This window comes from Actinia tenebrosa, unplaced genomic scaffold (genome assembly GCF_029948245.1).
Source record: "Actinia tenebrosa isolate PJP-AT-01 unplaced genomic scaffold, QUT_ActTen_1.0 PGA_scaffold9__36_contigs__length_13948895, whole genome shotgun sequence".
NCBI lineage: Eukaryota > Metazoa > Cnidaria > Anthozoa > Actiniaria > Actiniidae > Actinia > Actinia tenebrosa.
The window spans coordinates 12690839-12704375 of NW_028292586.1; the positions used below are offsets into that span (position 1 = coordinate 12690839).

General features: G+C 39.4%; 4 protein-coding genes across 4 annotated transcripts; 2 read left to right on the forward strand and 2 right to left on the reverse strand.

Annotated features, from left to right (window-relative positions):
- Positions 1-170: 170 nt before the first annotated feature.
- On the reverse strand, positions 171-1106 carry LOC116297717 (prolactin-releasing peptide receptor-like). The gene has a single exon (XM_031706000.2). It carries the CDS (start codon positions 1104-1106, stop codon positions 171-173), a length of 936 nt encoding a protein of 311 aa, XP_031561860.2.
- Positions 1107-1633: 527 nt separating this feature from the next.
- LOC148904882 (uncharacterized) lies at positions 1634-5057 on the forward strand. The gene is made up of 4 exons (XM_089024543.1): positions 1634-1653; positions 1857-2247; positions 2588-2929; positions 3201-5057. The coding sequence occupies exons 1-4, from the start codon at positions 1634-1636 to the stop codon at positions 4863-4865; spliced, it is 2418 nt and encodes an 805-aa protein (XP_088880669.1). The 3' UTR covers positions 4866-5057.
- A 947-nt stretch (positions 5058-6004) lies between these two features.
- LOC116297737 (elastase-1) lies at positions 6005-8882 on the reverse strand. Its single transcript, XM_031706021.2, has 5 exons — positions 8733-8882; positions 8023-8217; positions 7241-7444; positions 6515-6835; positions 6005-6099 (listed from the first exon to the last, which is right to left on the reverse strand). Exons 1-5 carry the CDS (start codon positions 8782-8784, stop codon positions 6095-6097), a joined length of 777 nt encoding a protein of 258 aa, XP_031561881.1. The 5' UTR covers positions 8785-8882; the 3' UTR covers positions 6005-6094.
- A 721-nt stretch (positions 8883-9603) lies between these two features.
- LOC116297736 (chymotrypsin B) lies at positions 9604-11634 on the forward strand. Its single transcript, XM_031706020.1, has 4 exons — positions 9604-9706; positions 10146-10346; positions 10578-10778; positions 11266-11634. Exons 1-4 carry the CDS (start codon positions 9649-9651, stop codon positions 11601-11603), a joined length of 798 nt encoding a protein of 265 aa, XP_031561880.1. The 5' UTR covers positions 9604-9648; the 3' UTR covers positions 11604-11634.
- Positions 11635-13537: the final 1903 nt, after the last annotated feature.

A 13537-nucleotide genomic window follows, 5' to 3' on the forward strand; every position in this document is an offset into this window, starting at 1 on the left:
TAAAGAAAGGTCACGCAGATCACGTTATCTCATCCCGCGATTTTCGGGTTGCAATAGGCTATATACAAGATAGAAAAGTTTGTTGTGCTATATGACTACACTATGTCTGTCTCGTAATAAACTATTGTCTTTGAAGTCGAGGCACAAAGGCTCTGCAGCACATTCGCATCTCAAGGCTTGATTTTTATTGATCGACATAAGATGTTTTTACACGCATCTCTGAACACTCTACTATGGGCAAAGTATATCAAGAGATTCAAACAAGGACTCAGGAACTGCATAAAGTAAGTAATCTGATAAGCATCAGTATTTGATTGTTCCATTATGTTAAAGCCAAAGGGCTGAGTCATAAGGAACTGCACGATAGCGTATGGCAGAAAGCAAACGTTGTGAGAGAGAATGACTGCTCCTAGGAGCCTCAAGACACGTTGGTTCGCTTGCGACTGAACGTTCGCCAGGCTTTGCTGGGATCTGAAGGGCTTATTTCTTCGTTTTAGAACGAACAGTATTCTAAAAAATGTAAAAATCATTAAAGAAAGAGGTACCAAGTAGGCCGAAACCATTGAGAATATTCCATCGATCATCAGCTCTTTAGTACCTTGTACCTCCATAACCTCCTTTCCAGACTTCCCATAGAAAGTGATAAAGACTGGGATGGTTAAAACAAACCCCAGAATCCAAACGAGTGGTATGATGAACTTGAGGTACTTGGTTCTTCCTTTCCTCATGACTTTGAAGGGCTGGGTTATAGCTAAGAAGCGTTCTATCGCAATCACTGTGACAGTGAGAATCGAGACTTGGATCATGGGATGAACAAACAATCTGACACTCAACAGTGTAGCCGATTCTTCGACTTCTAATGTCGTACTTATACTATCATAAGTGGTGACATAGAGTTCTGTCAATCCCGCCATCATGTCAGAAACAGCCAAGTTCATAAGAAGAAAATTACAGAAATTGTGAAGAGATTTTGTCTTGGCAATGACCACGCAACAAATAATGTTACCAGCAATGTTTGGAAAAACCACGGCAACGGTCACTGAATACGGTATTCGTCTGAAAAGAAAACTCCCTGACAAAGTCGAGTTGTTTGAAGATGTTTCCATTTTGGATGAAAGATCTTCTCGGCGAAGTTAATTCTAATGAGTCGAAGTTTTTTATGCCAAGATAAAACTGGCTTTTACCAAAGAAGAGTTTTAAAACTTTACAGAAGATTATTTGCAGTTTTGCGACTAATAAACTTGGTTTCTTCGACATCAAAAGAGGAAGGCTTAGATGAACGGGTATATTCAACAAGGAACATCTATTGTGCTGTGCCTTTCGGGTGATTGTTGTCATTGCAAACACCTGTCGGTCTTTATATTCCAACCCCATAGAGAATTCAAGTGTGTACAACAATACTACAGTCCAATCTGATTTAATTACATGCAGCACCCAGCAAGGTCTTGATGTAAGTACATATCGTTTGAGGTTAATAAGAAGTTTTAATTTAATTCAAATCATTGTTAAATAAACAAACTGCGAAAAAGTTTAATTAAAATTTTGAAGTAGAGTAAAGAAGATGTCAATGTGCAAATGATTTATTCTGTTGCTTGTTATGTAAGGGAATAAAAAGATTTTCATGGTTTAAAAAATGTCGGAAAGAAGAAAAATGTAAAAATGTAAAAATTCTTTTGAACTTTGTTTGCTGAATGCAAGATCTGTCAGAAACAAAACTTTGTGTATAAATGATTTCACCACTGATCATAACATTGATATTATGGCTATTACTGAGACGTGGCTCAACCCGACTGGAGATGAAGCTATAGTATTGCTGAGCTCTGCCCTGAAGGATTTCAGTTTATACACTCTCCAAGGGACAACAACAAGCGCGGTGGAGGTATTGGTTTGCTTTATAAGAACAATCTCCAAATTAAGAAACAACACTGTGACACTTTTTCTTCATTTGAATACCTTGATACTTTATTATTTAATTTAACTAATGTAAGGATTTTTGTTATCTATCGCCCTCCTCCTTCACAAGTTAATGGTTTGACAATTTCATTATTTTTTACTGAATTTTCTGATTTTCTTGAGAAAGTTGTTATTTTACCTGAAACTGTCCTTCTCGTTGGGGATTTCAACTTCCACATCGATGATGCCAATGATTCCACTGGGAAGAGGTTTCTTGACCTCCTTGAGTCTTTTAACCTCAAGCAGCACGTCCTTTGCCCTACGTCTAATGGTGGTCATACTCTTGATCTTATGGTTACTCGTACTGATGACGATCTGGTATCTGACACCCGTGTGTCGGATTTGATTATCTCTGATCATTTTCCTGTTCTTTGTCACCTAAATCTTGTGAAACCTCTAAGCAAGAAAAAAATTGTCTCGCTTAGAAATTTAAAGTCTGTCTGTCTTGAATCATTTAAATGTGATATCAGTGATTCCTTTGTTCTTGAGGACAATTCAGACCTGTCAATGCTGGTATCGCAGTATCATGAGGTACTTTCTTCTACACTTGACTCTCATGCTCCGCTTAAGCGTAGAGCTTGTTACTATCCGCGTCAAGAAGGCGCCTTGGTATACCCCTGAGATTGATTCTCAGAAGAAATTGAGACGAAGGTATGAGCGTCGTTGGAGGTCGACTGGACTTGCTTCTGACAAGGAGCGTTTTTCTGGGCAATGCGTAGTTGTCAATAGAATGTTGTTTTTATCCAAACAACAGTATTTCAGCAGTGTGATCGCTGATAATGAGAATGACCAGCGCTCTCTCTTCAAGATCGTCTCTAACCTACTTCGGCCGAAGCAGAACTTACAGTATCCACCTAGTTCTGATGACACATGTCTGGCTAACTCTTTCATTCAGTTCTTCTCTGATAAGATAGAACGCATCAAACTGGGTATTTCTAAAACTCTATCTGGTCAAACTCAGTTGCAACTAGAGACTGTTTGTAACGGCGTTGGTACGCCCTCAGCTTTGGTTTACATTTGATTGTATTTTGATTTTATATTTACTTGTTTTATTGTCTCTCAGCGAATTATTGTAATTTTATATATCTGGCTTTATTTGATTAAGGATTAAGCGCTCATAGCAACAATCAATGTTTGTAATCTGATATTTTAATGTATATGATTTGTACGACCGAATTAAAGGCCGTCAAGATTTCCCAGGGTAAAGACGTGACTCGACGTTGCTCTTTTCTCTGTTTGGTATCAAGGCCCTTTCGTCGTTATTCGTTCCGCGGCCCTCTCAAGCGAGCTGGCGCCATCACACTGTTACTTGCTCCTCTACTTTTCGATGTTTTGAAGCTTTAAGCCATGACGATGTCTCACGCTTGGTTGGGTCTACTGCGAAGTCATGTAGCCTTGACCCAATACCTGCCTCTCTCCTGATGGAGTGTCTTGATCTTCTAATACCAGTTTTCACAAATATTATCAACCTCTCTCTTTCCCAAGGTGTGTTTCCTGATTCTCTGAAAATTGCTAAACTTACACCTATTCTCAAAAAGCCAAATGCAGACCATGATGATTTTTCCAATTTCCGTCCTGTTTCTAATCTACCGTTTATCTCTAAACTAATTGAAAAGGCTGTTGCATCTCAGTTAAACAGTTATCTAATGGACCATAATCTTCACGATTCATTCCAGTCGGCTTATAAAGCTATGCACAGCACTGAGACTGCTTTGGTGTGTGTCTATAACGACATTCTTCAATCAGTTGATGCTGGCAACTGTGTTATTCTTATTTTCCTTGATATGTCAGCTGCCTTTGACACAGTTGTTCATGATACTCTACTTGATAGACTTGCTTATCGGTTTGGAATTGGTGATGTTGTGTTAAGCTGGTTTAGATCCTACCTTTCTAACAGGAAGCAATTTGTTGATATCAATGACTGCTCATCCTGCCTTGTTAATCTCGATGTTGGAGTTCCGCAAGGCTCCGTACTGGGCCCTATTCTTTACTTGCTTTACACCTCTCCACTGGCTGACATTGTTAAGCGACACAATCTTAACTATCATTTCATTGCTGATGATTCTCAGCTCTATATATCTTTTAAGGGCAATGACAAACTTGTGCAATCTAGACAATCGTTAGAGGAATGTCTAACCGACATCTCTAGGTGGATGCTTTCCAATGGCTTAAAGTTAAACCATAATAAGACTGAACTTATGTGCATCCACTCTAGATTTCAAGATCGTCCTTCCTTGAGGGAAATTCTTGTCTGTGGCGACACCATTGTCCCTTGTATGTCAGCCGTTAATCTTGGAGTTGTTTTTGACCAATGTATGACCGGGGAGCTCCAAGTTAACAATATCTGTAAATCATCTTACTTTCATTTGAGGAATCTGTCAACTATCAGGAAATACTTAACCTCTCATGCTGCTCAGTCGGTTATCCATGCTCTTATTTCTTCTAAACTAGACTACTGTAATGCTCTACTTTATGGACTTCCTAAATATGTCGTGGAGAGGCTGCAACGCATTCAGAACTCTGCTGCTCGTGTTGTCACCTTCACCAGGAAATTTGACCACATCACTCCTGTGCTGGTTGACCTGCACTGGTTGCCAGTATACTACAGAGTAATTTTCAAGATGCTGTTGCTGACCTACAAGGCCTTACATGGCCTTGCCCCAACATATCTGTCTGATCTTCTGTGCTATCGTTCTTCTTCTTATGCTCTCCGATCTATCTCCAACAAACTTCTGGTTGAACCTAAAGCTAGGTGTACTACGTATGGTTTCAGGTCATTTTCCTTTGCTGCTCCCAGATTATGGAATAGGCTCCCTTTTGAGATTCGCTCTTGTACTACTGTTGCTTCCTTTAAAAGTAAGCTTAAAACTTATTTATTTACTTTATTCCTTAATAATAGGAAATATATTTAGATCTCTTTTGTTTGATTCATTTCCTGCTTTTATGCATATTGCCTTTAGGCTTTTAAGATAAGTTTTTCCTTTTATAATTAGATTTACTTATTAATATTTTAAATACGTAGCATTGTAAATATTGTAAATACATATATATAATTTATGCATATATTCCTGTTGTAAAGCGCCTTGGACATGCTCATGGATATGAGCGCTATATAAATAAACTTTATTATTAAGAAAAGACACTCAGCATTAATTTTTTTTCGAGTAAATTATAAAAATACTGACATCAAAATTAATTCATAAGTTTTAATCAAGAGAGCATCTGAAATTATCATTTATGCTCTCTTGTAATACATTTGCCAATGACAAGTTCTGTTCATGTATGGTTGAAAATGTTTGATCAACAAATACTTCTTGACGTAATTCATATATAAACTCTTTCTAATTAGAAATCTTTTTCGCAGTAGGAATAAATCTCTATTCTTGGTTTGCAATCAATCCCAAGAGAGCACAATAATAAAAGGGATGTCCGCCATGTTGGAAGATATAACAAAAGAATTTATTGAAAAATCTTTTGTCAAATTCTTCCAACATGGCGGCTATGACGTCTATTGCAAACGAAGAATTGCATGAGTTTGTTTGACAAGGAAAAGTTCAAACATGAGTATAACATCAAGAATATTCGCGCCCTTGTTTTCAGTATTTACCCTTTCTTTTTTACAGTTTTTCTGCTTATTTTTTCTCTTTCACGCGATTGACAGTCTTGACAAATTCCATGACAGAAATGCCCCTATTGTTCACACTTTTCAATCCCGTCCTGCGTGACGACCGACACTAAAAACGGATGCGAGGGAGACTACTCAATCACACGCACGAAATCGTAAAAATTTGTATCGCGACAGAATAAGGTTTTGGTGGACGTCAACCAAAGTGTTTCCATGACATTGCCGGATGAAAACACAAAGCTTTCGAGGGCACGTGTTTATGGAATGTTGTGAAAACACCTTGATTGACGTCCACCAAAACCTACTTCGTCGAGACGGCAAATTGTACGATTTCGCTCGTGTGATTGAGATGTGCTGTAAAGGTTTAAGTCGACCTCCCTAGCTCCTCCCTAGTCCATGATCCATTAAGTAAAACATGAATATGCCTTTTCGTCTATAAACATTTTATTCAGCTAAGAACAGTTTCGTTAACATGTTACTTTTTTCTTGTGGAAGGACGGTTTGGTATTTTGCAGGTTAACCTGTATGATATACGAGAAGAAAGAAAGAAGTATTTTCAAATTTTAATGAAATATGTAACAGGTAAGTCGCGCAACAAAGTAACAGGCCATTCAACAAGGCTATTTCTTAGATAAACAACAATTTATAAAATCATTAATTGTAATAGTGATGAAGTAGGAGCATGCAAATGTGATAGTAAAGTGTTCTTGTGTTGTGGCGTCGTCAAAATGTAGTGGATGGTGGTGGATGGTGTGGTGTGGTGTGGTGTGGTGTGGTGTGGTGTGGTGTGGTGTGGTGTGGTGTGGTGTGGTAAGGTGTGCATGATGGAAAAAAAGATTAATGAAATAGAGCCATCATAATAATCAGGGTAAAGAACATTTTGCACAATAAATATGATCAAAGCGGTAAAATTCAGAAATTCTATCCATTACTGACCTCTCATGTTCTGGTAGATCCAGTTGACATGTTCACTGACACGAGCGTACACTGAGTAAGTGTTACCAGGACAAGTCAGTTTGGTTACCCATGACGCAACACCGCGGAGCACCCATCGTCCATTCTCCTCGCACATCAAGGGCCCGCCGCTGTCACCATTACATGCACTATGACCCTGTCCACCTACACATACCATTGTAGTCTCATCAACAAAGTTGCCATTTCTCCTTATGCAGGTCCTGTGGTCTACGATTGGCATGTAGGCTTGTTTCAGCACGTCGGATGGTTTATAAAGGTCATTGGGATCGATTCTGCCCCATCCTACGACAATAATTTATTATTGTGTTATTTTAAAGAATAAAATCTTCACTGTGATATAAATTAATAACGTTTTGCGTGACCCCATCACCCTGCATGTCACGTACGCGTTCCGCAAGTCCCTTATGTCACGCATGCCTGCGTAATTTATGTGCCACGCACGTAAGAAGTGCTGCTTATCACGTATGCTGCGCATGTCCCGTATGTTCTACAAGTTCCGTATGTACCGCATGCATGCCAGCAAGTACTATATGACGCACATTTTATGTCCCGTATGTCAGTCATGCTCATATGTCACATATGTGCGCGTGTCCACCCGTATGTAACCGTACGTCTTGTATGTCACGCATGTCACGCATTTCAGGCATACATATACCAGGCGTCCATAGACTGTAATAATTCAATTACCTGCAATGTAGCACCTGCCACCGGGTCTAGCGCGGGCACTCTGTCGTGGCAGACACAGAGTCTGTACCCTGCTGTTCAGCCGTGCAGGTTGCGAAAGACGGAGGAGAGAGAGGTCATGTCTGAGATGGCTCTTGTCATATCCACGGTGGGTTATGATTCTGGCGACCCGTAGTGTCACGCCATGATTCTGTCGATAGTGAGCACCTGTCAATCATAGAATAGTTGGTTCACTTCGCTGAGTACTTTTACAAAGCTTACATATAAAGCAATGAAAGATGACTGTTTTTCAAAACATGAAAACGATCGCAAATACGCTTTGTTTGTTTAGAAGGTCGCATAGAGGTTTTGCATCATCACGTGACGGCAGCCATGTTAGATGGCAGGAACAATACAATCGTTTTACATGAGAAAGAATTCAATTCCCGAGAGCACAGGGATTTTATTGTTCTGCCATCTAACCACAGGCAGCCCAAGCTGGATTATGGCGCTGGCACGTGATGGTGTAAAACATCTATTGTGATGCTATTGATGACTGAAATATTTAATTTTGAAATATCATATTTTGTAAAAGTAATGGTGAGTGCGCTCGCCGCATCTCCCCGTTTTGGACGCGATTGCAATCCTCGGACTGCTTATTGGTTAGATTGGAGCCTAGCTTTAATGAGTTACGGGTATCGTTACTGCCGAAGTATGGCCCGTTGCGAGTTTTTATCGATCTTGGCTTCATTTAATTAAATTTTCTTCTCAATCCAGAAATCTAACTTGATCGATTCAGAATTTACCTGCAGAAAGTGTGTAGTCCCGGGGATTGTTGCTACGTGCAACGCAGTGAGCCGCGGTGATGGCCCATGTAGGTGTCAGCAGTGTTGCGCCACAATTGTGACCTCCTCTAAATTTGAGTGACAGTTGCCATGGCCACGAATTTGGTGTAGCTTGTTCTCCTCCAACAATACGCATCCCAGGCTTTCGCCCACAACCTGAAAGAAAAGCCGTGAATTTCCATTACTCTTCTTTGTATAAAATTATAGTTACGAAGTACACCTACTTGCAAGAACGTTGTCATACGAAAATAGAACATTAAGTGATTTAGTGGGATAGGAATTATATTAAAAAACAAAAGAAGATCACTGAAGATGAACTTTTTTTTGTCTTTTAATGTATTCCTTTCTCTCTAAATTACTAATGTTCGAATATCGTATGACAACGTTCTTGCAAGTAGGTGTATATAGAATAGAATAATCCGAGGGCGTCGTTTGCATGATGGCGTCATTTTACTACTACTACTACCATAATGCTTCGCGAATTTTCTTTCTCATATAAATTTGTATTCCCTCATGAGAAAAGTAAGACAAGTGGTGCTATTAATATGAACAAAAGAAAGTGTGCAATGGGTTCTGGTAGTAGTAGTAAACGACGCTATAATGCAAGTGACCTATTAGCTGGAAATTGATCTTATTGGGTCCAAAGAAACCTCAAAGCGATAACTACTTACTTTGGGAGAAGGCAGAACCAAGCAGACAAGCCAGAACTATATAGAGAAACATCTTGGAAGGTGATGATGTTCTAACCTCAATTCTTAGGTCTTATATTGAGTAAAACCATGACTCAGCTGAGCATCTGTTATATATATAAACTTCTTCTGTTGGAAGCTAAAAAACTAGTTTTATTGCATGTTTAGACAAACAAACCATATGGAAAAGCTGAAATATTTTTAAGGTTGAGACTGGCTGCAGCATCAATCATTCTATTCCTGTTTCACGGGCTGCTTGCCAAGTTAGTGGCAACGTTGTCATACTTCCAGACCGATTTATTTATTCTCGGTGTGATTAACGTATCAGCTACACATACAACAAAACCATCAAAGTCTTTCCAAATATTTGTTCAGACACTATTGCAGCTATAAACCCTAATTTGCGCTAAATTTGAGAGTCAGTTTTAGCCCGAAACCCAACCAAACATCAATTTTATTTAGACTATAAATATAATATAATCCCTAAATCTTGGGCTGATCGACCGTCTTCTTTTCATCATTGTTGTCCTAAATTGCAGAGCAAATGTATCTTTTCATGCAACTCTTTTTTAATTGCCCTCTGTCCTCCTCTTTCTTCTTCTGCTTGATAGCAATTCGCTTTAAAATGTATAACGAAATAATGCTGCACGAGAAGGCGAGCGATTTCCTTGTCCATACGTATCTAGATTCCTTCATCTTTGCAACTCTGAGTCTTCAGCTGGGTTAACATTGCATTTTAACTCTGCATAAGAAGAAAGACACATATCAATATAAAATATATTAAATTTGCTTTAGTAAGACAAGTGTATAAATAATCACTTAAGCAAATCAAACACTTACCTGGTGTTGAAATAATCCAAACCTTTGTCTTTGGCACGTCGATTACGTGAAGGAAATCATGTTCCTCTTCGTACCTATATATCTGAGTCTTCTGTTTGGCTCGTCGTTTTCTCAAGGTAAGACAATACACTGTCAATTTTACTAGCATTAGAACAAGAAGTTACAGGCATGTACAAATATCAATGAGAAAGAAGATCTGAACCTTGAAACCAAGGTCTAGTGTGCTTGCGTTGCAAGTAACGTACAATAAAACGAATCGGATAGATATGAGAAAATGTCGGTATGTACTTTTAATTAAAACCTTAACAGCCTTCTATGATAATGTAGAGTTAATTATTTGTTACGAAACCTGACGAGATAGAGGACAACCGTTCGTCCACTAGCTACAAAAGCAACAACGACGACAACAACAAGCAAAAAAAAAAAAAAAGAAAAGAAAAAAACACACACACAACAAAAGAAGAAAAAACAAAAACACAACCTCTGAAACAGCAAAATCTTTCCTGGCCGATTCCTGGTCGTTATGATTCTGATGAAATATTTCAAATTATACAGATTGTGGTCAGAAGCGTAGAGGGGAATCACGGATAATAGGTGGAGAAGAAGCTACGCCTCATTCCTGGCCATGGCAGTTATCTTTACGTTTTAACGGGTCGCATGCTTGTGGTGCGTCTCTCCTCACGCCTCAATGGGCGCTCACTGCTGCCCATTGTCTTGTGAAGTCTCGTGACCCTAAAGACTACAGACTAGTGTTTGGTAGGTAATCTTTCTTCCTTCTTTTTTCCCCTTCCTTTCTTTCCCTGTCTTTCTTTTAGTAGTTCAAATAATTTCTTACTGGATCGCATCTAAATGGATCGAGAAGAATACTGATTAACCACATTTCTAAAAACATATCTTGAAACGTACCGAGACTGATTTTTTGGTTTCAGAATTCTTTTCGCTACTTGTTTCCATTTACTATATTTCACCTTTTATCAATCCTTCAAGGGGCGCACTATGTGAAAAACGACGGCGACATCCTTGGCTTGTCAAGGATAATAGTTCATGAAGGGTTTCATGTGGATCACTTCAAACATGACTTCGCACTACTGAAGATTGTGCGTCCTGTTCGACTGAGCAACAAAGTGCAAACTATTTGCCTGGCAAGAGGAGAACAGATAAAACCCGGTACAAAGTGTTATATATCAGGTAAAAACGAAGAACAATATCTGCAGGCTTAGCCAGGTTCTCTCGGTGCTCCAAAGTCTATTTGGTCCAGCATATATTTTTCCTTGGAATAGTCCCCTTCACAGTTCCCTGCGCCATCTTGAAAGGTAGCCGTGCCTTTGCAACGAAGCGAGACGAACGGTGAGCTTGTAATGATAGAGTCATGTGAATAATTGTCCAAGGTGTTAAAGAAGGTATCTATCATTGCAAGCTCACCGTTACGTTTCAAGATGGACAGGGAACCTTGAAGTTTTGGAATCCCAATTCGAGTGTGCATCCCTTTCCGCCGGAGTGAGAATAAAAAGGACAAAAGATGGAGCCGCCACGTTGGTTGGCATTACAAAAGTCAGCAAAACCATTTTTTTGTTGTTGAATTTATCCAACATGACGGCTATTACGTCAATTGCGCACCGAGAATTCGCGAGCCACAAGATTGCTGTAAATTATTCGAATTTTCATTCTGTTCAAGGTTGGGGTAGATTTGACCCCAAGAAGCCCAAAACACCTTCGAGTTGGCTCAAACAATCCCTCGTTCCCATCGTCGATAACAAGTCATGTCTGCGTAAAAATGGTCACATCACAGACATCCCAGATGACGTGATGGTCTGTGTAGGAGGTCAAGGTAGTACCATCTGTAATGGTGACAGTGGTGGGCCGTTGATGTGTGAAGAGAATGGACGATGGTTTCTGCGCGGTGTTGCTTCGTGGATGACCAGTTATTCGTGTCCTGTCGATACTTACTCGGTCTTTGCTCGTGTTAGCACCCATGTTGACTGGATACGCAACAAAATGCAAAGGAATTCTTGAGTTAAATAAATGATTTTAAATTGATAACAAATGTAACAATTACTAGTAATTAATCTTGGTTACTGAATTGCGCGCTTACACGATGTAATGCCACTAGCGTAGGGAGGGGTTCACGGGGGTTGACACGCCCTATTTTTGGTAATTAATTGAATGAATAACGATGTTTGTTTCTTTTTACTCAGTTTTTATTATTGATTTCGACAACCAATTTCGGATAGAATCTAACTTTTCTAGTTTAGGTCGATGTCTTGGACACACACTGGTTCGTTTTACACAACTAGTGGGAACGTGACGCGTGCAAACTACCACAAAATATTTTTCAAAAATTATCGAAACTTACGTTTTCTGGTTTCTTGAACCAAGCAATTCAAAGCTCATGGTTGGGTTACCTGTGTCAGTCAAGACAAAGGGTGACCATCTCACCCCAGACTCACATTACGTCACATACAAAACATTTCGTAATGTTGTGCCGAACAATGACAAAAACACATATACAGCCATCAGATGAACAAGAACCACATACAAAATTCTGCTTAGAGTGAGTATTCTAACCAAGGTTTTATTGATACTTTTAGTAAACGGGTTTCTGTAACATTTTGAACGCCATTCGTAAGGTCAGTTTGTACAGATGGGTGATATTAAACTACCAGATACGCGATATCAGAGCTATAATCGAATCGCCGTATTTTTGGTCATTTTTTGAATAACTTCTCATAGGATGGTTTACTAGCTTGTTATCAAGTCAAATGAGACTTACATGCGCAACCTCAGAGCTATAAAGTTAGAAAAGAATTGAATGTTTTTGACCAAGTACGGGACTAGCTTTCGTAAGGATACTTTGCAGTATGTTATCGTCCCGGTATTAAAATGAATTGCTATAGCTTGTGGCCCTAAAGTTGTTACGAAAAGAGAACCGTTCATGTGTGGAATATTGTCAGAGTAAAAGCTATTAGAATCCTATTTCTGTTAGGACAAATAATAAATCAAAACTACAATTTCAGTCTTTCGTAGCAACACAAGTATCCGGGCCGGGGTTGTTTTGGTACATGGAATCATAGTTATTAACTATGATGGAATGGACTTTGATTAAAGCAACAGGAGCCCAATGTAGGCGTCTTTGGATCTACAGTATTAATAGGCGGTAAATACGCCTTCTTTTTACTGAGATCTTTCTAAAATGAGACTTGATTTCATGCAAGGGATATTCAAGTTTGAAAGAAATATACGTGAAATAATACTGATTGGAGCTCCTGTGGTATACCCATACGTTACGTTATCCATTCACCATATGTCTTGGATCGAGCCTGTATAAATAAACTGTTGATATGTTATTGCTACAATTGCAGGTATATAGTGTCATACGATGGCATTACTGCAGTACGGATCTACGGGACAAACTTCGACGATCATTACTACGGGACCCACGCGGGACGAATCGACATCGACTCTCGGGACCCGGAGGTCACTCGCGGACGACCTCAATCAGTTAGACGAAAACACTGAAGGGAAAGAAAGAAATAGAGATCCAATCGAAATGGGACAGAAAGTCGATGGAACAACCAAGCCTAAAGAAAGTAGTAATAGGGACGTCAATAATGGTCGTATGATGCAATCGTCATCCCGACATACAGATGACGTAAATCATCACGTGTTATTTACAAATGCCGTTCAAATACACAATGAGCACGGCTTTAATAGTGAACTGGAGTCGGGGAATTCACCACCTAGACGTATAGAACGAGTAACGGAACCATCAATCCATAATGATAATCAAAATAACGTTGATGGTGATGAGCGTGACTTGGCGGATGCCGTGTCACGCGTTCGTAGCGTGACTAGCACCTCTGTTTGTACCCATAGCGATGCTGAAGAATGTAACGAAAGCGATTTCTCAATAGCAATGTCATTGTCAACAGATACTATAACATTTAGAA

What these genes read in the sequence shown, in the direction of transcription:
- LOC116297717 (XM_031706000.2), bottom strand. Translation starts at nt 1,106, where the DNA reads ATGGAAACATCTTCAAACAACTCGACTTTGTCAGGGAGTTTTCTTTTC.
- LOC148904882 (XM_089024543.1), top strand. Translation starts at nt 1,634, where the DNA reads ATGTCGGAAAGAAGAAAAAT. An exon ending in GTCATACTCTTGATCTTATG is followed by an intron (nt 2,248 to 2,587) that starts GTTACTCGTACT and finishes ATTGATTCTCAG; the next exon opens with AAGAAATTGAGACGAAGGTA. An exon ending in CTCAGTTGCAACTAGAGACT is followed by an intron (nt 2,930 to 3,200) that starts GTTTGTAACGGC and finishes TTTGGTATCAAG; the next exon opens with GCCCTTTCGTCGTTATTCGT.
- LOC116297737 (XM_031706021.2), bottom strand. Translation starts at nt 8,784, where the DNA reads ATGTTTCTCTATATAGTTCTGGCTTGTCTGCTTGGTTCTGCCTTCTCC. An exon ending in TGGTTCTGCCTTCTCCCAAA is followed by an intron (nt 8,218 to 8,732) that starts GTAAGTAGTTAT and finishes CTTTTCTTTCAG; the next exon opens with GTTGTGGGCGAAAGCCTGGG. An exon ending in GGACTACACACTTTCTGCAG is followed by an intron (nt 7,445 to 8,022) that starts GTAAATTCTGAA and finishes TATGATTGACAG; the next exon opens with GTGCTCACTATCGACAGAAT.
- LOC116297736 (XM_031706020.1), top strand. Translation starts at nt 9,649, where the DNA reads ATGTTCCTCTTCGTACCTATATATCTGAGTCTTCTGTTTGGCTCGTCG. An exon ending in AGACTACAGACTAGTGTTTG is followed by an intron (nt 10,347 to 10,577) that starts GTAGGTAATCTT and finishes CAATCCTTCAAG; the next exon opens with GGGCGCACTATGTGAAAAAC. An exon ending in TACAAAGTGTTATATATCAG is followed by an intron (nt 10,779 to 11,265) that starts GTAAAAACGAAG and finishes ATTCTGTTCAAG; the next exon opens with GTTGGGGTAGATTTGACCCC.